The 25913-nt window shown below is 37.3% G+C and overlaps 1 protein-coding gene across 2 annotated transcripts in view; it reads right to left on the bottom strand.

The window, feature by feature from the left end:
* LOC121439070 (alkyldihydroxyacetonephosphate synthase, peroxisomal) overlaps nt 1-25913 on the bottom strand; it is a 93152-nt gene that overhangs the window by 33034 nt on the left and 34205 nt on the right. For both annotated transcript variants that reach the window (XM_041639561.1, XM_041639562.1), the window contains exons 9-14: nt 22312-22437; nt 20456-20564; nt 13747-13874; nt 4640-4691; nt 2235-2311; nt 234-346 (exon numbers count right to left, since the gene is read on the bottom strand). In XM_041639561.1, coding sequence (XP_041495495.1) covers nt 234-346; nt 2235-2311; nt 4640-4691; nt 13747-13874; nt 20456-20564; nt 22312-22437 — 605 coding nt within the window. The remainder of the gene's footprint in view (nt 1-233; nt 347-2234; nt 2312-4639; nt 4692-13746; nt 13875-20455; nt 20565-22311; nt 22438-25913) is intronic.

Genomic DNA, 25913 nt, shown 5'->3' with positions numbered 1-25913 from the left:
AATCTAGGAAAAGCAAAATATTTAACATCATATAACATACACACACATTATGTATGTGTAAAATTAGGTCAAAGCAACAGATTACTCTTCCTACAAATTTTTGGGATAAAAATATTTTAAGCTTACTTCCATAAATCACAATGAATTTAATACAGCCTGCTGACACATACAGTCTGTACGAGGCCAGCACAACTTCAGCATACTTCCTCTTTGCTATAAACTCAAAGCCATACCCAAATTTTGCAGCAATGTCATATACTTGTTTTTCATGTTGAAGAACCTTCTCACGGTCCCCCTCGAACAGTAATGTGGCTACGCTTAGTTGATTTGGATCAAATCCTTTAAACTACAAAATATAAAATAAAGTTGTATTATTACAGAGAGGCCTTAGCTTATAAAACAGTAAAGTGAAATACATTTTGCTCTTTTTCTTCTAACATGACCTCAGGTACAGCAGCCTGTTAAGCAGTGAGCTTTGAGGCTTTTCCTGTCAATTAACAGGTGAGTGCCTGACTGCCTGACGCTGCTGCAGAAGTCCACCTCATAGGTGAGTGCTTGCCTGACCTGCACAAGGTCCTGGGCTTGAGGCCCAGCACGGCAAGACAAAACATAAGTACAAATACACTGCATTTCAAAGTTCTGTGGGATTATAATCACTTCTGATACAGTAACTCAACAGGTAACCTGCCAGAATTTTAACTGTAATTACAGAAACAAATACAAATTACAGAACCAAAGAGCAAAGCATATGGGTGGAGCTAACATCTCTACAAACCAACCGTGACACATTACATAACAGTAACAAAAAGATCTTGTGCATGCAAAGAACTAAGACTAATTTTAAAAGGAAATATATCAATTCACTAGGGGAAAAAAGTAACACAGATGGTCCTGAATGCATAAATTATTTCGAATTTACCAATACTTGTACAAATTAATATACTAGACTATTCCAATTTTAATAAAAAAAAACTGTACATTCGAAAAGGACAAGTCTCTAAAATTTTTCTAGAATAATGAACGTGTAATAGTGGCAACAAAGAAAATTCTAAATAATAAGAGGTAAAACTAGATTATATTTTTTTAATTTTTCAAAAACAAAACAGAAACTATTACAAAGAATGAGCAGTATCTATTCTCAGGTAGTACAGTACATAGCAAGGGGCCTTCGGCTCAATGTAAAAAGAAGCAGGCACTAGTCCCAGTCACTAGTACTGACACAAGGGTCAGCACAGGAGAGGAGGAGGAGGTGGAGAGCAATCTAGATCTTCATCTAACAGCAAAAGAGCTAAATAAAACAACAAAAACCACAAAACCTTTCACTGTCAATTAAAACAGGTAACGGAAATGCTATAGCTTAATGTCCGACCACTTGCTTAGCGTGTGAGACCCTGAGTTTTATTCCCAACACTACAAAAACAAACAAACAAAAAACTGGACAACACAAGAAAATAATGGGGGTTGGGGAGTAAAAGGTCCCTAAATACACTAGAAGAGAAAGGGCTTTCTTAGCTTAGAAGTGATTAAATAGTCCTAAGAACAGACATAAATTTAAGTTCACATAGCACCAGAATGAAAAACCCTATTAAAAAAGGGAGGTGCTTGGTTGGAAAATGTTATTTACAGAATCCATGCCAAAGGGTACTTCCTATTCCATTACTCAAAAAGGGTGTGTGTCAAAGTGCAGTGGACAAACAAGGAACCCTCCCTAGCACAACAACCACATTTAAATAGTTCACACAAAATTACACCCAGAAAAAACAGAGACAGTTCAAGCTCTCTGGCGTTTTAAGAAACATTACCTAATTAAGCAAAATAATGAAAAAAAATCTTCCAACTACAACAATAAAATGATACATTGTTGCCACGGTGGTACACACTCTGACACACATTGTTGTTATGCTCATACACACTAGTACAACCTTTCAAAGTTCTCAGGAATAAAACATTAAATAAATAAATGAACCTAATCTCATTTCACTCCTGAGTATAACTATAAAAAAAATTTCAACTATAGGGAATGTCGCCAGCATGAGACTGCTCAATGCAGCTGTTTTTAGACTTTAGATACAAATTGACCTGACCACACAGTTCAGTTGCTAACATACCTTTTCCCACATCAGAACACTACACCCCACGGAAAAACATCCGTATGGGAGGTGTGTATAGGGAGAAGGCAAGAAGAAAAACTTACATCCTGTACAAGTACAATTTTAGATTTTTTTTAGTCTTACCTTTGTAATATAAAACTTTTTTAATCCATCTAAAAATGATGTAAAAATAGAGGAGACCTGAGGTTTAAGAGCATGACCTAGGAAGAGAAAAAAAGTTTACAGTTTAAATTAATAACAAATTAGGTGTTTTTGAGATCAAAAGATGGCTTTAATTTAGTATTCTAAGGGAAGTCTTTACAGCTGTAATTTATATGGATGCTTTTATTAAGATCTTTTACCTCTACATTCTTTCAAGTGTGACAGTGTTTTACTTATAAAAGTCACTTCTTTTTAAGAAAAATTACTACATGTAATTAATACTATACATACTTTCAGTTATCTTTCAATGGTACAATTTACACAGAGTAAAACCACCTCATTAATTTTTATTTTATTAAGAATATTCAGTGGTGGCTGGTTTTACTATCATTTTTTAATTATACAGAAACTACACAGAACCATAACCAAATATGGAGTCCATGTGAAGTTTAAGGTTGTTTCTTAATTCTTAGCTCACCCAGAATTCTTAGCATAAAACTAACAATTGCTTCCTTAATCACACTCAGGGAGTTAAAATTGCCAAAATAAAACAAACAGCATTTCAGAGTCTTTTAAATTAACATCACCGCCTGCAGATTACACTTAATTGGGTAGGAACCTTCTACTGCTTTCTCATAGTTTTCAAAGAGGAGCAACTTCTCAGCACTGGGATGGTTCCAGTTAAGTTCCACATCTGGCCTTAGTGCTGAGCACAATTTAAAAAAAAAAAAAAATTCATCCTGTTTATGCAGTTTTCAAAAAAGATCCTCAAGTATTTAGCAAAACCTAAAACTGTCTTCAAAGAAAGGGTTTTTTTTTCTAGTCTTCTAGGGTTGAGGATTCTGAAGTATAAGATCTTCCTTTAAAAGAAATGCAAAGGACAATCTAGTTGCTCCTAAAACAATCATTACCAGCCTTTTATTCCAATTCATTTATAAGTGAGAATTCAATATATAATACCTACTCACCACATTGTTTTTCCTGATTGTAACGACAAAACTAGGTTACATGAAAGACTAAGTAAAATAGGTCATACATAGAGACTAAGAGATACCCATGCTACGGCTACAACAGGGAAAAACTGAGAGACACGCAAGGTAGCAAACAAAAAAAACCAACTGTGGGGTAGATAGAAACCGTCTTAGTGGTGTTTATGAGTCCCAGAATCAAAATCTGATTTGTCTAGAAACTTTTTCCTTTCCTATAAGATATAAAAGATGTTTCTCCAACAAAACTATATTTTAAAGATAATTTAAGTATCTATAAACTTAGAAATAGCACATCATCAGGATGCTCACTTCTTTTCGCCAAACAGGACTCACCCTACATTAATAACTGAAATTAAACACAGAACGTGCTGCGCTATGCCTCGGGGCTCAGGACTGCAATCTCAGATATACAAGGGGATGAGGCAGAAGAACTCAAAGTTCAAGGTCCATCTGGACTAAGACAGAGGTCAAGGCCAGGCTAGTAGGCATCTTATTGAGTCCCTGCTCAAGCTAATGGCTGTCCTGAAAACCTGCCCCTCTTCTCCACCGTTGCCACAGGTGCTCCAGATCTGCCCCTGCACTGTTCACCCCGCAGCTTCATCTCCAGTCCATCCCTCCTCACTCACTGCAGTGGCATTTCATTTGTATTTTAGTAAATACAGCTTGCCTGAAGACCAGAGTAAAACAGCCCACTGGTCAGCCTTACAGCCAGGCAGTGGTGACACACACCTTTAATACCAGCAGCCACACTAGTTTGCCACAGGAACCAGATGGTGCATGCCTTTAATCCCAGTAGAGAGAGTTATAAAACAGAGGAGACAGCTCTCAGTCTCATTCTGAGATTCCTGGAGGCAGGATGGCCATTCTGGACTGAGGTCAAGGTAAGAGCCAGTGGCTGGCTACTTAGCTTTTTAGATCTTCAGGTTGAACCCCAATTTCTCTGAGTTTTTATTAATCGTGCTTTAACTCACCCTGAACAACACTGCCAGAAAGGGCTTTCTAAGGCCAAAATGATTGATGCCCCCTCCACAAAGAAAGACCACTGCAGACAGGATAATAGTCACTAAAATATTTGTAGACTCTAAAACATGCTATTGTGCTTTCACAAGTTCAGCTTTGCCCATAAGGGAACAAATCTGGTCAGGTAGAAGACTCAAGCAAACCTCCGTTTCCCCTTGAAGATTCAGAGCAAGTGCCACCTCCAACAGAAGCCTTTCCAAGCTTTCCTCCATGAATGAGGCGCAGCTTCCGCAGCAACCCAGGCACCTGTGCTCCCCACAGCCCTCCACCGCGGCACTCTCTCATAAGACTGAGCACTCATCAGAGCTCCATGAGGACAGCACGGTGACGACCATCGTTCTCTGAAAGTTCTGAGGCTAACTGAGCACAGTTACTCACCAAACTGAAACTGCTGGTTGTCCATGAGGCGGATCGATGCAGGAGCACACCTCTGTTTTAAAAGAAGTGGGAATCAGTTCAACAGACAAGAGTCACACAGCAGGACCTGACTGTTACTTTATAAGGCTTCAACGACTTAGTGCCTAAAGATATATGGAAAAACTTCATGAAGACAAAACATCGGTGGTTTATAAAAGTATTGGGACAAATCTATGTGTAAAAGCAATTCATAGATACTCAAACCTTTAAACTTAGCAATAAAATATACCTGCTGCCTGGCAGTAAACTGGAAGAATAACTTAAAAGAAATTCCACTCCTCAAAATAGACTATTTTACAACAAAGTAGAACTTTTTAAGACTAAATATGTGTTTTAAGAATTGCATATTTAGCCGGGCGGTGGTGGCGCACGCCTTTAATCCCAGCACTTGGGAGGCAGAGGCAGGTGGATCTCTGTGAGTTCGAGGCCAGCCTGGTCTACAAGAGCTAGTTCCAGAACAGGAACCAAAAGCTATGGAGAAACCCTGTCTCGAAAAACCAAAAAAAAAAAAAATTGCATATTTTATAATATTTTACTAGGTTTTTGCACAGTATTTTTCTCCCTCTCCCCACCCCACACCCTCTCCTTTTCACAGTGTTGAGAATCAAGGCACCTGCTAGCAAATGCTCTACCACTCAGACCATCACTAACCTCTTTCATACTTTTAGAAACCAGGAAGCACTGGTGGAAATTTTTATATGCCAAAAAACTTCTAAAACATCTGCAATATCTTCAAAGACAATCTTAGGAACCATTCCTTCTGTTGAATCCTTCCTCAGAATTATTTTACATAGAAGAACACATGTGACACAGTCACAGTTTTAGTTCTTTTAGGGTTACATATAATGCAAACAGCTGGAAAAGTGGCTCAGAGGTTAAGAGCACTGATTACTCTTCCTGAGGACCCAGGTTCAACTCCCAGCACCTACATGGAAACTCACAACTGTCTATAATTCCAGTTCTAGGGGATCTGGCACCTTCACACAGACATACAGGCAAAACCCTGATGCACATTAAAATAAAAAAGAGGGTGTTAAAAAATATTTATCTAGGCCGGGCGGTGGTGGCGCACGCCTTTAATCCCAGCACTCGGGAGGCAGAGGCAGGCGGTCTCTGTGAGACCAGCCTGGTCTACAGAGCTAGTTCCAGGACAGGCTCCAAAGCCACAGAGAAACCCTGTCTCCAAAAACCAAAAAAAAAATTATCTAAAGAGTAAGTCTGCCCCAGCGGAGTGTGTGTGTGTGTGTGTGTGTTTGTGTGCGTGCGCATGTGTGTGTGCATCCATGTTTACAAACTAAGAGTTGCAAGGAAGAAGGGGAAAACAAGATAAAACAAAGTTTAGACAGCAGGTACTGGTTGAGCAACCTTCACCTGTAAATCTGACACCTGAAATGCTCTGGAATTCAATTTTTTTGAGCAACAACTTACCAACACCAAATTTAAGATCTAGGAGCATTTGACTTCAGACTGTAGATGTCCAACTGAGAAAGCATATAAAACATGCAAGAGCTGAGTAGCCACGCCAATCCCAAGACTGTGGACAAGACATTCAGCCTGCCCTTGTATTAACTTCATGATGATAAAAACTGTAAAAGGGTCTGAAACCCAAGCAGGGTTATTGCTTCCTACACAAGATTCTAGGGCAGCTGAAGCTCTACCAAGGGCTGTTTTTGGAGCAGATATTTTAAAAATGCTGTAAACATTTTTTTTTGAGCAGAATATTGCTCTGCAGCCCAGACTGCATACAAACTCACAGCACTCCCTACTGTCTCAGCCTACAAAAAAGTCAGAAACTTTTAAAATGTCTTCATAGTATCATTTATCAATAAATATATAAAGTTCCAAAACTCCTTAAAAACTTAAAATATGCATTAAGACATTTTTGCTATTACTTGCTTTTAGTTGAACAAGTATTTAATTCTTATAAAAGCATAAAACAGAATTCTATCCAATATAAGGATAGACAAGATTCTTATTTTAAAGCCTAAGCCATTTATTTATTCATCTAAATACTAACAATGAGATAATTCAATTGATTTTTCAGAGTCACTAGCAGGTCTGAAGAGACAGTGGCAGGTAATCGTATACACATGGTGACAAGAGCCCATCACTCCCACGGTACAGGACACTGTGATTTCCAACTGTGCCCTGGTTTATTCCACACAATCAACAGAACTGTCACAGAAGCAGAACTAACTGCCTTTCAGACAGACACAGGATGGATAAGGTTAAAATATTTGTCCAAGGTCAGATGGCTATGAAATAGCAAAGAAGAGATCAAGATGTCCTGACTACTGAAGAGCAGTTTCAAGTTTATCATATAGCCTTGCTCATGCACACACACACACAAAATCAACAAACACACACACACACACACACACACTCTTAGTGCTTAGCTTCATATTCAAATCAAAGATTACATCAAAACTACCATGTCTGTCAATTTGTACTCCTACTAAAAGTGTAACAGTCCAAAAAATTACAAAAGAATAATTTCAAATTGATATAAAGGTATTAGAGTTTGGTCAGGAAACCTAAAAGCACCACTAGTTTCCCATATACTAAAGAAAGATCAATTTTCTTCACATTTATAAATCCAGATGCCTTTAATAAAATGAGTGTGGTGACTTCTAATAACATATGAAACTTATTTAGGCCAAATTTCCTTTCTTCATAAAGAAAGTAGGATATCTATAGGCAAACACTAGGTAACATCTATAGCATACATGTTTGCATGTGTTGGCATAAGCACATCATAAAGTATTAAAGAATTCAGAGCTCTTTTTCAGTGGGTGTTAAATTCCTGGTGAGAAGTGTGAATTCTACCTGCCGCCACCAGCCAGATCCCACTTCGCCTGCTTCAAGAGCAGGTGCTATTAACAAAATAACCAGTGCGTGTGCTGAGGAAATGGGAGGCGAAGGCTCCACTCTCAGTAAAGACTTACTGTTGGGAGGAACCTGGCCTACCAGGTATCTTCTGGGTGGAAGCGGTACAGCAACTGCAGGTCAATTTCGGCAAGAAAGTTTTAGAGTATTTGCTAAATCATGCAGCTACCAATATTCACCTCAACTGAATGTGATTTTAACTTGGCGCTGAGTTAAATAAATAAATACTACCCAAAAACACGCAGTTTTTAAACACTGAATTTTACATAGAAATTATCAAATTCAAGTCAACAGATTTAAAGTTTCATATTTTTTTCAAAGTTAGTAAATAGTTCTTCAGTTGTTGTCTTAAGTAAATTCACAGAAGCTAAGAATTCAAATAAAAATAGTATCTAGGTTAGTATGTTGGCCTTTAGCAACCAATAATTTGAAAAGTATTACAGATAATCCTAAATATATAAAAAAATACTTAAAATATAAAAAAATTAAAAGTTAGCAAAGCAACTGACCAGAGAGAAGGTCATATAATCAAAACATCAAAATCATGTCCCTGGTCTATGGTGTGTATAGCTCAGATCAGGTTGTCTCCACTGCTTTCAAAACTAAATGGGGAGGTCAAGCTAAAAAATAAACTCAGTCCTCTTTCAAGGACAGAGAGTATAAACTCTAAGAACTGGAGTTCAAATTCACACCATACTATCCCAGTAAGCAACACTGAGCCCACTATAGTGGATAAGGAGGTGAGGAGCCCTAGCTATAGTGACCCCTGCTGGTAGTTGCCAGAAATAACCTAGGAGGGGTATTTCAACAAAGTTATAGTGGGTTTACTGAGAAATCTAAGGTATTTTATTCCTAATAAAAATTGCATGTTGTCGTGCAGTGATGGCCCACGCCTTTAATCCCAGTACTAGGGAGGCAGAAGCAGGCAGATCTCTGTGAGTTTGAGGCCAGCATAGTCTACAAGAGCTAGTTCCAGGACAGGCACCAAAGTTACACAGAGAAACTGTCTCAAAAAACAAAAACGAAATAAAAAATAAAATTGCATGTTATGGTTTTCTCTCTGGCAATAGCCATGGTTTAGTTTAAGGAAACATGTTTCAGAAATATTTTTAAGGTGTTCCTTACAGAGACTGCCTTTTTTTTTTAATTTATTAAAAAGTTGGATTGAGATATCTGTTACTTTTTAAGTTAGCACAGAGAATACTACTACTTTATTCTAGTCAGTTTTTCTCTAATGGAAGGAAATGCCCCTCGTTCAACATAAAGGACAGAATCTTAAATTCTTATTGAAAACAACCAAAGACAAGCAGAGTCTGCGCTATTAAGCTTGTTCCGGAAAGCCATCAGAGTTGTTTCTGGACTAACAAGAATAGTTAAGACGCTGTATCTGACATGTAGTACATCCTCAACGTTAACTCTTGTGGGAACTTATTTTCTAGGAAAGTCTTAAAGAATCACCCTAGATCTACTGAGCAAATGTGGAGACTGCGTTGACACACTTAGGGATCACCCACAAACCCTTCCTTCCTAGCCCCTCAGAGGGCAGGCAAAGAGGACAATTTCTCACCTAGACAAGATCCCATGAAAGCTGAGGGGAGCATCCCACTGCCAGCTGAGGTTGCCTAGTTCTCCCCCTCAGTCACAGCAGTAAGAAAAGCCTCCATGTAGGGCCAGCTTTGCTACTGTGAACACCACACCTTCCTTTCCCAAAAACGCTCACTCACCTTACAGCCTGCCATTTTGAAAACAACTTGAGTACTGAAGAACTGCAAGTGTGAAATGACAGCACAGAATCACGAGCATCTAGAACCTGACCAATCATAACGTGTGCACTGTTTTAGTCTACTATCCCCTGCTAGTAACTGAAATTCCGAATCCCAATCTCAGCAAACATGATTTTCTGAGCTATTTTCTGTCTGCAAACACTATTACAAAAGGAGAACAAGATACAGTACCTACTGTTGGCATGAGGTTCCTACTCAGTAAACTGATAAGGTCAATGATTCTTAAGCATTAAAAAACTATTAGCCTGTACATGTGCATTGTAAGGCATGAAATCGTAGGTCTCCAAATAATGTGATACTGCAAACTGCATTCTGAGCTGTGCTTCACACTGAGGAGCAATGCTAGATTTTTAAGTCAGATTCAAAGTAGGCAAGTTTTCTATTCTAGTCTACAGGATTTGTCTGTAAAGCTGACTATTACTAAGTACGCAGACCTCCAGTCTAAAACGGCACTTTCTCGCTGATTTGCTCTATAGCCACACGGTGGCACTATCCGTCATTCGTATCTCTATTCCAAATGTATACTCAGTACAGTGAATTGCACTAGTCATCTGCTGGGTATCTAAGATTCTTAAAACCGTTTACTCAGGGGCAAGTTTTGCTGCTTTATGCAAGGAAGGAAAGGAGTCTACCCTGCTCTCCAAAAGCACAAGTAGATCTTCTGTTTCATTTTCCAAAAGGAGCATATCCAACTATAAAAAACTGCACCAGACTGCATCAGTTACTCATATTCAAACTGAACGGCTCCACTATGATAACACTATGAACAGGATTTTTGTAGATTTACACATCAGTTCTCAACGATGACACCAAAGGCATTGTCAATTGAGTATGCAGTGTGGGAAAATGGAAAGCATAAAAGACCTGAGTTATATTATAATACTTGCTGATGAGACCACTGCCCTGGAGAGTCTAGGAAGTGTGGCATTAGCCAACACAGGGGAACATGACCCTTCTGAGAGCTTTTGTCAAGGAAATATACAAACCCAAAATCCTTTTTCAACTTTTATGATTATTATTTTTTAATCTGATTTGAGCTGACAGAAGATGCAATGAAAAAGCACAGCCAATCCTGAACTGCTCAATCTTTCGAGAGGGAAGCAAGCAGGCCCTGAGACACTCTCGCCTGCCATCTTTATGGCACAAGCTGAACATGTCCAAGTGTTTCCACCCACCACTTTACCCTTCGCTTTATCACTAAGCTGAGCATGTCCTACACCTACCCATCTTCCCACCTGAACAACTTTCAACTACCCATGCTCAAAATGTGCCCGCCTCTGACGTGCATTCCCCTATGTAATACATGGGTCTCTTACATAAGATTTGCATGTTTCCTTTGCTGGAGAAGCCATCACTTTGGGAAGAACCTCTCTGTTCTCTCTTCCTGTTGAGGCTAATAGAACACTCTCCACTCATTTAAACAAAGAAAAATTAGTTTGGCATTCATGTTTTTCTTGTTATGAAAAACACAGGCTATACTGATTAACGCTAAATACAATGTTCCAAACATGACCTAGAGAGGATAGGGATGAAATTTTGAATAAAGCACGGGCTACATTCTGGGAGCTTGTTTTGTTTTATTTTTTAAATCAAATTTATATATATTTTGAAATTATTGTTTATTTTTTAATTAGTCAACTTCCAACTACTTTCTTTAAACTAAAAATAAAAAATAAAAAGCTAGCTCTCCCCATTCTTCTAGTTACTAACTCAAAAGCAAAGCCACATGGCTCTGTAAAAGCCTTCTTACTAAGTACATTTCCTTTATGAGTGTGCATCCTCGATCTTTAAGTGGCAGAAGACTTAGCAACACCCTCAGAACACACTTGAACTTCACTTCCTCATTCTTAGTTATCATTTTACTAGAACACATATTTACTCCTAAAAAAGTTCCATGGCAATGCTTCTTAAACATCACCCGCCATGTCATAGTGCTAGGAAGTATGACCTAATACTCTGTACTCCAGCTGTCTACACGTGGCATGAAGCAGAGTCGAGGTGAGTTTTGAACTCCTGTATAAAAATGTCAGCTGTTAACACTGACATTGTTGTGGCACCCGAGTGACCTGCCACACGTCCAAACATGTTCATGCCAGGACCATGTCAACCACCACAAAAAAGCCTATAACAGTTGCTAACGAAAAAAATAAATAAATAAAAACAGTTGCTAACAATTATAAAACTTATCCTTATCTATTGCTAAATTTGGTGATCGTACCTCTTGAAAATGGAAAACACCACATAGAATGAGTAGCTCAGAATGTAAAATTAAATAAAATAAAAAGCACAAGAAATGCTCTGTGTGTGTATATGTGTCTAATATTTTCCTTATTTTAAGTTCTTTAAAACATTAGCAGCTGCTGGGAATACAGACTGGTGATAGACTGTTTGCCCAGCATGCTCAAAGCAGGACTTGAATTCCCAGCGCCACACACTTCAGAAAGAGAGGCCGGGCCTGAGAGGAAAGCACGAGGATCAGGAGCTCTCGGCCTGCCTGGGCTACAGTGAGCACTAGTCTTCCACAGCAGCTTAGTGGCAGCCCACTTAAAATAAACAGGTTTTTAAAGGGCTAGGAATAGAGTTCAATGGTAGAGAGCACTTGCCTACATTCACAAGACCCTGGGTATGATCAGCCCCCAGCACCACAAAACAGAGCAGACACTCCAGTGGTTGTCTTGGATTGTGGGAAGGTGAGACAGTTGGCCTCTTTGCCTTTCACTATCTTATAGTCCAACAGGTGGTGTGGGAGAATTGTCTGTATTCTGTCAATTATGTTTTAAATAAAAGCTGACTGGCCAATAGCCAGGCAGGAAGTATAGGCGGGACAACCAGACAGGAAGTAGAGGCAGGTCAAGGAGAACAGGAGAATTCTGGGAAGAAGGAAGTTCCCTCTGCAGTCCTGACCCAACCACAGAAGAAGCAAAATGTGACTGCCCCGCTGAATAAGGTACTGAGCCACATGGCTAACACAGATAAGAATACTGGGCTATATAAGTTAAAAGAGTTAATAAGAAGCCTGAGCTGATGGGCCAATCAGTTTATAACTAATGTAGACCCCTGTGTGATTTCTTTGGGATTTAACGACTGCAGGATCCAGGCAGGACAGAAAACTCAGACAACAAACAGGAATATGAATAACTGGCTAGGTATTTCCTTGCCTCTATCAGAGACTCCCTCCAGTTTTCTTTGAATACTAAGAAGTGGATCTATACAGGTCATATCCAAAAGTCCCCTTCCAGGACAAGGTGTGATATCCCAGTTTTTAATGCCAGCATTTAGGAGGCCAAGGCAAGTGGATTTCTCTGAGTTTGAGGCCAGTCTGAGGCAGAGCAAGTTCCAGGCTTGCCGAAGAGACACAGTGAGACTCTGCAGCAAAACAAAACAAAAACAATTCTGCTTGCATATACATAATGGGGAATATTACAGAACTCAATGTGTCTAGAGAAAGCAAGAAGGGGTAGAATATACTGCCTGACTCTCCTTACTGCTGAAAAAGGTTGAAACAAGGAATGACACATAAACTACTGCCGTCCAATGAATAAAATTAGATATCCCCACACAAAAACATAGAATGAAATAAAAAGATTATTTGGCATGAGCTAGTCTTTTTTTTAAAAAAAGGAAAAATGATAATGTTTCTCTTTTTAGGAAGGCAGGAATTGTGGAGTTTGTTTGTTTATTTGTTTGTTTGTTTTTAGATTACAAAGAAGTATACATTAACTATATTACTCAAACACTGGCTAAAATAATATTATGAAACCAAGTAGCACCTCCAGCACATCCTATGTATTAAAAATATTTGTCTATATTTGAAACTTCTAAGTTTGGGGGTTAATGATATTCAGTCATTACCTCTAATTTCTTCTTTATCTTTCTTTTGGGGAGCAGGGTTAAGACAGGATCTATCTCCATAGCCATGGCTGTCCTGGAACTCACTACATAGACCAAGTCATGAGCTCACAGACATCTGCCTGTCTCTGCCTCCTGAATGCTCAGATCAAAGGTGTGCACCACCAAAATCTGGCTACTTCTAACTTCAACAAAATGTCTTATTTAAGTTAAATATCATTTCAATTTATCACAAAATACATTATTCCAAAATAACTTACAAAATACAACATTCAACCCAAAGCAGAAACATTCAAAGCCACGAATCTAAGCACCTAGCTTACATTGGCCCCAAATCAACAGGCATCTTTGAACAAAAGATAGGTGTGAGAGCAATGTAACTACTGAATGAAGTAAGCATACTTAAAGGGGTAATTTCCCATGTAAAACTCGGAAAAAATTACAAACATAACACAACTAAATATAAAGAGTAAGTACTTAAAACATCACAATTATGCAGCAGAATTTTAAAAGTATAATTGCAAATATTGTGTACTTTTTTTTTATTACCTGCTTTGCAATTTCTCTTAAACAGGCTACTCCTTGTTCAAAATTAGGGAAAGCTACCGAGCCATACTTTTGGTATTCAGGGATTGGTCTGATTTTTATTGTAGCTTCTGTTATTACACCAAGAGTTCCTGAAAAAGAAGGGGAACAATCCAATATCACATGACAGTTTTCTAAAGCCATATTTAAATCTATTTAATCAACTGATTCTGTTGTTTCATTCTATTACCCATGTTAAAACTATTTAATTCTTTGACTTGGGGAATAATAGCTAATCAGGTATTTTTAAATGAGCAATTAAGCAAACTTTATAATTTCAAAAATGATTTTAGACTCTTCTTTCTTAATGTACAAATATTTTAAAACATTTCAAGATTTCTCTAAGAAAATTAGTTTTAAATGTTTTTTTTAAAAAGAATAGAGTAACATTACATCTCATACATACTGACAAAGGTGTACTATGATGCGTCTATGTTTACTTTTAAAAATTCCTGGAGCAGAAAGAAATTAACTTTCTTAAAACTTTAAGATGAGTGAAGGATTGCCTTGTCTCCTCAGATTTATTTATTTATTTATTTATTTATTTATTTATTTTGTTTTTTGAGACAGGGTTTCTCTGTGGTTTTTGGAGCCTGTCCTGGAACTAGCTCTTGTAGACCAGGCTGGTCTCGAACTCACAGAGATCCGCCTGCCTCTGACCCCCGAGTGCTGGGATTAAAGGCGTGTGCCACCACCGCCCGGCTCTCCTCAGATTTAATACATAGAAAGGCAAAGGCATTCCTGAGAAGCTCTTGTAAGAGAGAAACAGAAAGTATGACACATGAGAAAACCACCAGTAAGACAGTCTTTACTGCTTAGAACAGGGAGAGATTAATCTTAAAGAAAAATAATAAACTAAATATAAGCTTTTATATCAAAATATTTAAAGAAATTACTAAAAAATAATGTTCACAAAAAACCAGTGTTTTCAAGCCTGTGGTTTCATATGTACAAATAGTGAAATTAATAACAGCATTAGCAAATTTTTAATGATTATTTTAGAAAGTATAAAGAGGGATGTGAATGAAACTGAATAACTCGGTTATAACACTGGAAATAAAAGTTCAAGAAATGTTTGGCATCCCTAGAATGGCCAAGATGTAACACAGGGTTAAAGACACATCTGAGTCCATACAGTATAAATCAGATTAATTAGATTATTATATATTCATTTTATATATGTTATTTCTGTTTTATTTTAAAATGAGTCTCTTATAACTTATATGATCATAAAAATCTTTGTAAGTTTGCCCAATTAACATTTTAATATAAAATTTAAAATATAAGTAATAATTTCAACAATAAAATTCACCCATTTAAAACCCTAGAAGCCCTCAAAACAACATGATGGCTATTGTCATCCTCTTGGCTACCTACCATAAATACATGGTAAGACCCTACTGCCGAAGACACAATACCCTGGTTCCCTCTGGCAAACACAGAAGTTATACTGGAACTGTCCTGGAAGCTTCCTCCCTGCCCATTACCTTCTGTAGTACTGGACCCTGCGTGCTACAGTACCAACCTGCCAGGCAAGGAGGATCCATGGGTGTAATTGTGGCATGGCCATCAGGGAGACAAAGAACTGTTTTCTGATTGCATCTGAAGCCTGATCCACAGGAGTATGATTAGCCTAGTACTGTAACACTGGGTCAAAGTCTATGGCTGGGGAGGGCATAGACCCTGTATGTGTGCAGAGGGGCTGGCGCACACATTGTTTTCCTACAACAGTGACAACAGTAAACTACCTTCTAAATAGTTATGTTTATACCTATAGATTAGTGCAGCTCTCAAGATCAGAGAAGCCTCTTTTTGCAGTGGACTGCAGTCTGTGCAAAATGGCTAACATGCTGAGAGTAAGAGACTGCGGAGTACTCAGGGAACACTGGAAGAGTAAGAGGATGGAGTGGAGTGCTGTCAAATGCTGTTATCTGGACATGGTATGGTTGTTGTGCTCATGAATTCAGAGCAGCTATGCTTACCTGCACAAAGTCAAGCCAGTCAATAATTCCAGCATAGAGGGACAGGTGCTCATAAGGGTCTACCCTAGCTGATGATGCTACAGGAGGGGAGATGTGGCCACTGATAGGTTCCTCAGTATCCTCACATGTATGCACAATCATTACTATAAACTAAATTTAAACCATTTTAATCCCCCCAAACTGTACCAATTAAACAGCCATGATCCATTTCCATACCTCCACCCTAGCCAACTATTCATAAATATATTCTGCCTTTATTCATATGCATATTCCAGATACTTTATATAAAAGGAATTTCATAGTATGTGGCTTTGTGGATTTTTTTTCATTTGCTATGGTTCAAGGTTCATATTTTACATTGATTACCATTATAATCAATGAACTACTAAAAACTCTGAGAGATGAGATATGTAAAAACTGCAGTGAAAAGTTCACTTAAAGAAGCTGCCCACAACATGTGATCTGGCAAAAACAAGAATAACAAACTTGAAGACAGACATTGTGAAATGTTGTGCTATAGAAAAATAGAAAAAACAAATAACTAAGCCTCAGAGAGACATGAAAAACCATTAATTACATTACTAGATAAATAATGAAAGTACTATAAGGGCAGTGAATACAGCATAGGACAGAAAATTTATATAAAAAATAGCTAAAAATTTCCTAACAGTATCTTATACATCAAATGAGTTCAATAAATTACAAGTAGGATCAACACAAAAATATCGGTAAACGGATCATGAAAAAAGATTCAAAGACTAGTAAAAAGTCTTGAAAACAACATGAAAAAAATGAAAAAGGTAAATCTTATAAAATGTACACCTGACTTCTCGGCAGGAATGATAGAAGCTAGAAAACAGTGAAATAACAGATTCAAAAAGCACAAGGAAAAAAGTCTGTCAACTACAAATCATGTATCACATTCAAAATATGAAGACTAACACATTCTCAGATAAACAAAATCTGGCACTTTGTTGCTAAAGACCAGGCTAGGAATAAATTCTAAAAGTTCTTCAAGTTGAAGATGATGACCTCAAACACCAGAAATTCAAGTTAACACCAGGAAACAAAACAAACAGAAATCACAACAGAGCACACCAGTTAAAGAAGTTATAAAATGTAAGGGGAAAAAAGAAAAAAATCCTTAAGGCAACATACTATGAGAGTCCTTTTATATTAAATGCCCAGAATATACAAATCAATATAGGCAGAAAATATAGATTAATACTTGGGTAGAGTGTGGTTATGATCATAAAGGCCTACACAATTACAAAAGACAATGTAAACCGGGCGGTGATGGCGCACACCTTTAATCCCAGCACTAGGGAGGCAGAGGCAGGCGGATCTCTATGAGTTCGAGGCCAGCTTGGTCTACAAGAGCTAGTTCCAGGACAGGAACCAAAAGCTACAGAGAAACCCTGTCTCGAAAAATCAAAAAAAAAAAAAAAGACAATGTAGATGCTTACTTATACACTGCTGAAAAATCAATGCTATAAAACAATATGGAAGAGTCTGAAGTGGTAGCTGATAGGAATCTTAGAATGCCATAAACGAAAATAAATGGGAGATTCTGGTAGGAGTTTGGAAGACCATAATGCTGGTAAAAATGTGGACAGTAAAGGCTGGGCTCATAAGATTTCAAAAAGAAGGAACTGTTCTACTAGTCTCTCCCTTAAGATATACTCCTCATCAATATCTCCTTCCTAGATTCTGGCTTCCAGAGACTCCAAGTTAAGCAAAATAAATATGATGTAAGGTTAAATCTAACTTTATTCTTTTATATAGAATTGCAAGGAACCAAGAATTTTTTTTAAAAGGAGAACTCACATATTAGCTTTAATATATACTTTTTAATTAAAAATATATATAAATATGTGGGGTATACAACTGAAGATAATGATTCCCTCTCTACCAGAATCTATCAATATCCATTAGTTCAGAGGCAAGGACAGAGCCCCATGAGTCCTCCTACCCTTGTCAATCATGACTTGATTGTTGACAGGGCCAGTCTTGTACAAGTCCAGAGCTGCTGAGATCATGACTGCAATAACTGTTATTCCTAAAAGATGGCATTTCACAGTCTTTCTTCCTATCCTATGACTCCTACATTTGGTTTGATTAAATTTTTGACAATTTCATAAATGTATATAGTGTAAACTGATTATTCTCACTCTCTCTACCCTCTCTTATCTGATTTTTTAAAAGTGGTACTTAGGAAAATGGAGATTTGAAAAGAAAATCCAAAAGACAGATGGTTTAAACTAACAAACACTTAAGTGAGGCACACCAATTCTTCACGAATTCTCAAAAAGTAACTCATTTTTGGAAATGACTATTATATTATTCTAAGACCATCAAACAAAACTAAATGTGAAGTAATTTAAGGTCTAACGTCATCACAAGAAAAAAATGACAGGTATGAAAAGTATGTCTATGAAAGCAATCACTATCATAATCCAGCTGACTTCATTAAGAAATTAAAATTGTATAATCTATTTCGGGTAGCTGGTCACAGAGGTCCCAAAAGCCTCCAAAATCATAAAGTTCTTTACAGCCCTGTTGGTTACCCACTAGAACTAGAAGATAAGACTCTACGCTGAAGATACTGCACACCTTGGTTGTAAGAGACTGAGGAAGCAAGCAGGAACTCTCTAAGTGCTGGGAGAAGAGGCATCACTGTCTAATCCAGCTGTGAACCCTATGAACCTCCATACAACAGTAATGCCAAAATACTATCTATAAAGGACCAGAGTCCTGGCTATAAAGAAGTTTGAAAAATGCTAAGAACCAAGTTGGGCATGTGATACATGCCTTCAATCCCAGCACCAGGAGGCAGAGACAGATGGGTCGCTGTGAGTTTGAGGCCAGACTGGTCTACATAGCAAGTTCCAGGACAGCCAGAGTACATAATAAAAAGACTTTGCCTCAAAAATAAATAAGCAAATAAGTGAAGATGATGGTAAGAAACAAGAACAGTACTGGAAAAGCAAGGGGAATGTACAAAATACACACACATACGGCAAGGGGAGTATTCACACAAAAAACGTACCCACAGCCACCTACCTACAACCTATCTCACACACACACACACACAGACACACACACACACACACACACACACACGTGCGCGCACATACACACACAGAGCTAACACCACCACCATCATAAATAGCCAACCTATCATCATACTTGATATTATCTCTACCATGTCATTAAGAAACATAGTTATTTGTTCCTTCTTTGCTGCCACTATCAAAGATCAGAACTTGTGCCTGAATACCTTAATTATAATTGTTCTTTTGAAGGAAGCAAGCAAAAGAACCTTGTCCTAAGCACAGCCATTTTGACTTCAGACTCCAGTTTACCTGTAGTGTAAAACAAAGTTCAGGTTCCCAAATTTTAGGGGAGTTGAGAACTTTCCAATAGCTGACCAACCTCATTAGTCAACAGAAAATCTGTTATGCCCCTTAGTCTAAATTATTATGGCTGTTCCTAAAAACAGACAGAACAGATGAGTCTGACTGGCTAAAGAGACTGCATTCTGTGTTGGTAGACAATGGTGAGACACACGGGGAACGTTCCTACTCTTTGACTTCTGCTTCCTGAAAACTGTAACATGGCAAAAAATGTTTCTGCTTTTATGCTCATAAACCTGGCTTCTGCCCCTGCTAGGGATTGAGTCCTTGTCCTGCAGCCCTGACATCAGTGACTCTGCTTGTGTGGTGACTTATTAAAGTCCCTGGAACCCATCCTGTTGTCTACTTCCTCCTGGCGCACAACAGACTTAAATATAGCTAAATGTTTCCAAACTCTATCTTTGGAAGTAAACAAGCTCTTAGGCTAACTTAGAAACACTTTCCTGTTTAAATTTATTTTATTCTTCTGAATTTAAGGGCTGTCCCTTTCCCATTCCAAAATCTGAAAAACAGGCCCAAGTCTACTTCACGCACACCATTTACCAATGTGTTTACTCAACAGCCTGCAAATCAGAAGGAACCACATATTTTAAAGTTATCCAACAGTAAACAAGTAAGCAACAGATACTGCTTGCAAAATAAAAACAGAAGTTTAAAAGATACATGAATAAATGGAATTTAAACTTCCATTTTTTAAAAAACATCCAACACGATTACAAGAAAACAAGACAGAAAGAGAATGTTTCATCAGTTATCCCAACTGGTAACTGGGACAAGATTAAACTGTAACATACAGAGCTGAATGTTTAAGCCCTAACCACTGTTTCCTAAGATCACTAAAAATTTTGAAAAAACTAAGAAAAAAAGACCACACTCTGTTTAGAACTATAAAAGAGTAAAGTGTAGGAAGAAATTTAGTATAAATGTTCTCATTATAAAAGCTTTACGAGTGAGCTGGGCGTGGGAGCACACGCCTTTAATCCCAGCACTCAGTGGGCAGAGGCAGGTGATTTCTCTGAGTTCAAGGCCAACCTGGTCTAGAGAGTGAGTTCCAGGGTTACAAAGAGAAACCCTGTCTTAAAAAAACAAAAAACAAACAAACAAAGTTTTATGAAATATGAATTAAAAAACAGTAAATCATAAAATTTTATTATTCTTTAAAAATCTAAAGCATACCTTTCTTTCAAAGACCTGATATTACAGTACACAGACTTTCCCAATATGAAGTCATAAACCTACATACTTTCCTAACAACTTTATTACAGTTACACCAACCTTCAGATCCCATGATGAAGTGATGGATATCAGGGCCTGTTGACATGCGAGGTCCTTGGGAGCTTTTCTCTATTACACCTCTAGGGGTTACCATTTTTATATGAACCACCTGTTTAATACAATACACAACGTAAACTCCAGGCATCTGTTAAATCTGTGTTTGTACTTGCAACACATATATTTACATTTGCAATAAAACACCACACATTAAATAGTGAACTAAGTGATAAGTTGTGATGCCCTTCAGAATTCTCACACCTTTTAGTGATTTGTATACTAAAGATAAATATAGTAATTTTCAACATTTTTCCAACAGTTAAACAAGATACTAGTATCATGACTTACCGTAATTTTAAGTCTAAAAAAGAATTATTAACACTTTGAAATTTTTAATGAGTTCTAATGTAGCCACAAAGACTAAAATACTGGCCTTACTAAAGTTTTCGTACAAGCAATGCAAATTATGAGTTTCAAAGGATACAATACGTTACAAAGAAATTTCAAAACAAAATATGTTATATAACAACTTAAGTAGTAAGTGTGTTAATTGAAGAATCTTTTCCCCCTTAAAAATCTTTAGGAAAAAATTAAGCTAATTTACACTTTAATGTAAATTAAATAAATTTGATAGACTTTAATGGTCTATCAAGCACTTGCCTGACTTATAAAGCTCTTAATAATCTAATGGCAACCCAGAACTATTTTTCTCTACAACTGGATTTAGCTTTAATGTTTACAGAATAACAAGCATTGTCTCTCATGAGATAAACCTGATACTCCCATCAACAGAAGTATTAATAAAAACCCTGAGACCAAGAACAATGTTATCAGTATTACTTTAATTCCACAGTCTCACAGGCTTTTCTAAAGTACTATCAACCACACAGCATAGTGTTGCCTTTCTGTAACCCCAGGAACTGAAATGGAAATGACAAAATTACAAGTTCTAAGACAGCCTGGACTAAATAGCAAGACCATGTAGAAAAATGTCAGGTAAAATAAATATCGAAATACTGAAGATTTAAAGAAAAAAACCTTACACTTATAGACATGAGACCTGTGAAAATTTCATTTTATGTCTTTTAGCTGCAATATAATTCTAATATGGTTATTGTATTTTACAGAAAAGAACACTGAAGCTGAGAAAGGTAAACCAACTTGCCCCCAGAAAAGCTACAAATGTAACAAATGGCACCCAAAACTTAATAAGGTACCCATAGCTACAACACTGTCAGGCTCCCAGAAACCTGGCACACATTAAATAAGACAACCTCTATGACTATTCAATAGAACCATTTCAATGAGGTTCTTCAACTGTACACACAAAAAAAGAATTCCTTCAGAAAAGTAAATGTAAAATCTCCTAAAGCAAGAATAACAATATCACATTGAAAAACAAAGATGATGATCAAACTCTTGATGGACTTAAAAAATATTTATTTGCATATTTAGATACTTTGAAACGACTATAAATCTTAAATATTGGTCACTTTAAAAAGGACATCTTTAAATATGACGTCACTGTATCTTTTAACTGCTTCTACTATGCACAATCAGTATTACTATAACCAAAAGAAATATATTTTAAAGAGATTTACCACTCAATCCTTAATATTTATTTGTTTATTTAGCCGTTTCAAGACAGAGTTTCTTTGTATATCAGAGCCTTGGCTGTCCTAGAACTCACTTTATAGATCAGGCTGGCCTTGAACTCACAGCATTCTGTCTCCCCGAATGCTGGGGATTAAAGAGATAAGCCACCATGACCGGCCCAATCCTTAATTTTTAAAGGCTCTAAATACTTAATCTGATTTTTTAAATAGCAATCACTAGACAGTAACTAGAAATACATTTACCAGGTCCTCAATATTGCCATAGATGTTCTTCTTCATGCCTGATGCCCGAGTGGCTATCCACCCTCCCACAGTGCTGAATTCCAGGGAGTCTGGCTCGTGACCTGTACAATAACCGCTTTCTTTAAGCTGAAAAGCAAAAGTGTAAAATTTTAGAGCAAAAATGGTTCCATTTCACACAGCATTCAACACATTTACTCCTCCCATCTGTTTCTAATATTTTTGACACATTAAACCTGAAAAGACAACTTTTTTCTTTTTGCCTAATGAAAAACCTTCATAAAATGGGAAAAGCGTGGGCTAAAAAGCACTACTCTTCACATTGTTTTTCAAGCCAGCTGACCCTTCCTGTGTCCCACACCCTTGAAGAGACACTTTAAATACTTATGGAGATCAGATTAACTTAAGTAACTGCCAACTTCACCTAACACTTTCAATAAATAAAGCATTTCATCTTTCTTTCTCCTCCACACTAATATAATATGCAGCAGGCCTCCAGAAAATCTAAGCAAATTGCCTGTACTTAATTCTCTCAAGGAGTCGTGTGTTTTAATGCTCAGCCATCTGGCTAGGCTTCCCAAATGCAATGCCATCATTTACTTGTGATGTGGACCAAGCATTCCTGTACATTAAATAGTCACTTGTTCCTCATTTTTCTGTATTAGCTTGGCTTCACCATCTGTACAGCACCTGAGGTTCAATGGATGCCCTTTACTGCAGCAACACCAAAGCCATTCCACTGAAATCATTTTAAAGTCTCAGCCATCTCCTGTCAAACGGTACAGACACCACCATCTGCGTACTTGCTGCTGCCGGCACTCAAGCCCATCAATCTGTGGTGACCATTGGATCGTCATCCAGTGCAGCAACTGCTTTATTTCTCAAGTAAGTCATGCAGAGATGTAGAGTATGTCAGCGATGTTTGTGCCCATGTATCAAAGTAAGTATGGATTGAAAGTTGTAACCAAAATGTGTAAGCCCGCTAGCTTACACATAAATTAGGCTTCACATGCTAGCAATGGAAACTGTATTTTTTATTTTGCTTATAGGAAGACAGAATTGAAAGAACATCACTTGTTACTTTTTTCTTTACATATTCAATATATTTAAGAGGTTAGCAAGCTATCACAAATAAGCAGGGTTAAAATGAAAATTACCAATGTATTAGATTTCCTTACAGCTCCATCTTCAAACAACCTATATTGACATTATTTTCTCAGTTTTATTAAATTAGAAGAAAAGTATTCATAAACCCCTAACACATGTCACCTGATGGTGGCGATGAGTCAGGGTATTCTGTGTCACACAGTACACTTTAGATGACAGCAATTTATTCTATGACACCTATACCTCACTGAAACTATTAAAGAAATAAAACAAAAATATATGGCTCATAATTCAAAAAGCTTACTGGCTTGCTCTCCATGGCTTGCTCAGCCTGCTTTCTTACAGAACCCAGGACCACCAGCCTAGGGGTAAACTCACAAACAATGAACCAGCCCTTCCCCATCAATCACTAAATGAGAAAATGACCTGCAGGTTTGCCTACAGCCTGAGCTTATGGAGGTCATTTTCGCAATTGAGGTTCTCATCTCTCCAATGACTCTAGGCTGTGACAAACTGACATAAAAATAGCCACCACAGAAAAAAAAATAGCTAGCAAAGGTGGCCAGACTGTTATGACACTATTCCTAAATTTTGTTTTGTTTTGGTTTTTGAGACAGGGTTTCTCTGTAGCTTTGGAGCCTGTCCTGGAACTCACTTTGAAAACCAGGCTGGCCTCGAACTCAGAGATCTGCCTGCCTCTGCTTCCTGAGTGCTGGGATTAAAGGCGTGCACCACTACCGCCTGGCTATTCCTGAATTTTAACAGACATTTAAGTTTATGAAATTACAGAGTTAAAATTCTCCTCTAATTTGAAAAGATAGGGGTCAGGCCATATATAGTACAATGTGGTATCAGAGTTAGAAAATAAACCATATATAAAAATAATCCATAGTATGATTGAATATGACATAGATTTGTTATTTGTTACTATCATTTATCAATATTCTGTGATAGTTAAAGATACTATGTGATATTGATTCTCCCATAAATTTAGCAGCCATGTTGGAAAGGGAAAGTTTACTGGAAGAATAGTTTCTGTGCATTGGGTCTTAGATATAAGTATAAAGTTTTATAAAGGAATGCAATGAAGACCTGGGGTGGGGGCTACAAAATAAGCAATATTTGAGAGACGACTACAAACTTCATCACTGAAACTTCAGCTTTTATAATGCTGGATTTGTGATTCCTATTATACAACCAAGGAGAAAGAACAGCTAGGAACTGGCTATGGTCGTCTACACTTTAGGGCAAAAATCTGCACCGAGGACAAGTTTGGAAATCTTCAGCCATAAAAGGAATAAAGTTCAAGGTACCTGAATGAAGTATACATGTTTGATAGAAATTAATGGGATGAAGTTCTAAATGTGTTACATTATTAACATACTCTATTCTAGCAAAAACTTTGAGAGGTGATATTATCACCATTTCATAGATGAAGATCTATAACTAGGATCTATATTTAAAGTTAAAAGGAAGGGCTAGGAGCTACTTGAAACAAGAACAAAACAAGATATTATGAGATTATTAATGATGTTACCTCTGGGAAGAAAAAACACATATCACCAGACTATTAGATAAATAAATCACCAGAGATTTAATAAATCCCTAAGGAAACCCCAAAATCTGAAACTGGTATGTTAGTGATGTACCTTAGTATTTAAGCATATTAAAGACCAATGTAATTTACAAGTTAAAGAGTTAAAATCTGCTACTCAACTTGTGTGTTTCTGCCATTTTAAACCTTCTCTGAGGAATAAACAGGACACTTTAAGCTGGTTGTCTCAGCTGAGGTATAAACTAAAGGACTCGGGAGGGAGTTTAACGAGGAGGGGTCTGATGGGGACGGCTGCAGGCACAACTGTGAGGGTGTGTCACAGTGAGACAAACTAGCAGGTAAAACCTCATAAGCACCTACTAGAGAGAAATGTCATTTAAATTTTAAGGGGATATACTCTTTGAATTTTCATTTTAACCTTTAAAGAGGGAAGGAAAACTTAGAAAGGTTAAAATACTCCATCAAATGCTATAATAAAGGATATAACACTGGAGGCCTAAAAAGTCATTTTTTGTTATTAAAGAAAATGCTGTCAATAATGTCTTATCATTCCAGCTAGCAGAGGACTAATCCAGGGCATTCTAGATGTTTTTTATTGAATATCATCAAAGTTCATTAGAAACTGTAATAATAAATCTTTTATCTTCACTATATAAAGCCTGACTTGTTTGAAGATCTCTGATAAAAACTAACAGATCTGCTGGATGTTAAAGTAAGTTAACTACTATTCACCCATGGAGAAAAGCTGCCTGGCGGGTATTGGAGTTTGCTAGCTGTTCACCTTTTCCAAATATAAACTACTCATAAGTAAAACTTTTAATACTTCAAAAATCTTTTAGTATTGCAATAAATTTTTCAAGAACTGGTCACAAGTAGACAAAATTTAATCGTTTCAAAAAAGGGGAAAGACAATTAAAATAAAATTAACCACCACACATTTCCT

Source organism: Microtus oregoni, unplaced genomic scaffold (assembly GCF_018167655.1).
Source record: "Microtus oregoni isolate MIOR12 unplaced genomic scaffold, Mior012 000060F_001, whole genome shotgun sequence".
Taxonomy (NCBI): Eukaryota; Metazoa; Chordata; class Mammalia; order Rodentia; family Cricetidae; genus Microtus; species Microtus oregoni.
The sequence above is the reverse complement of the archived record's forward strand: the minus strand, read 5'-3'. Positions and strand labels throughout refer to the sequence as shown.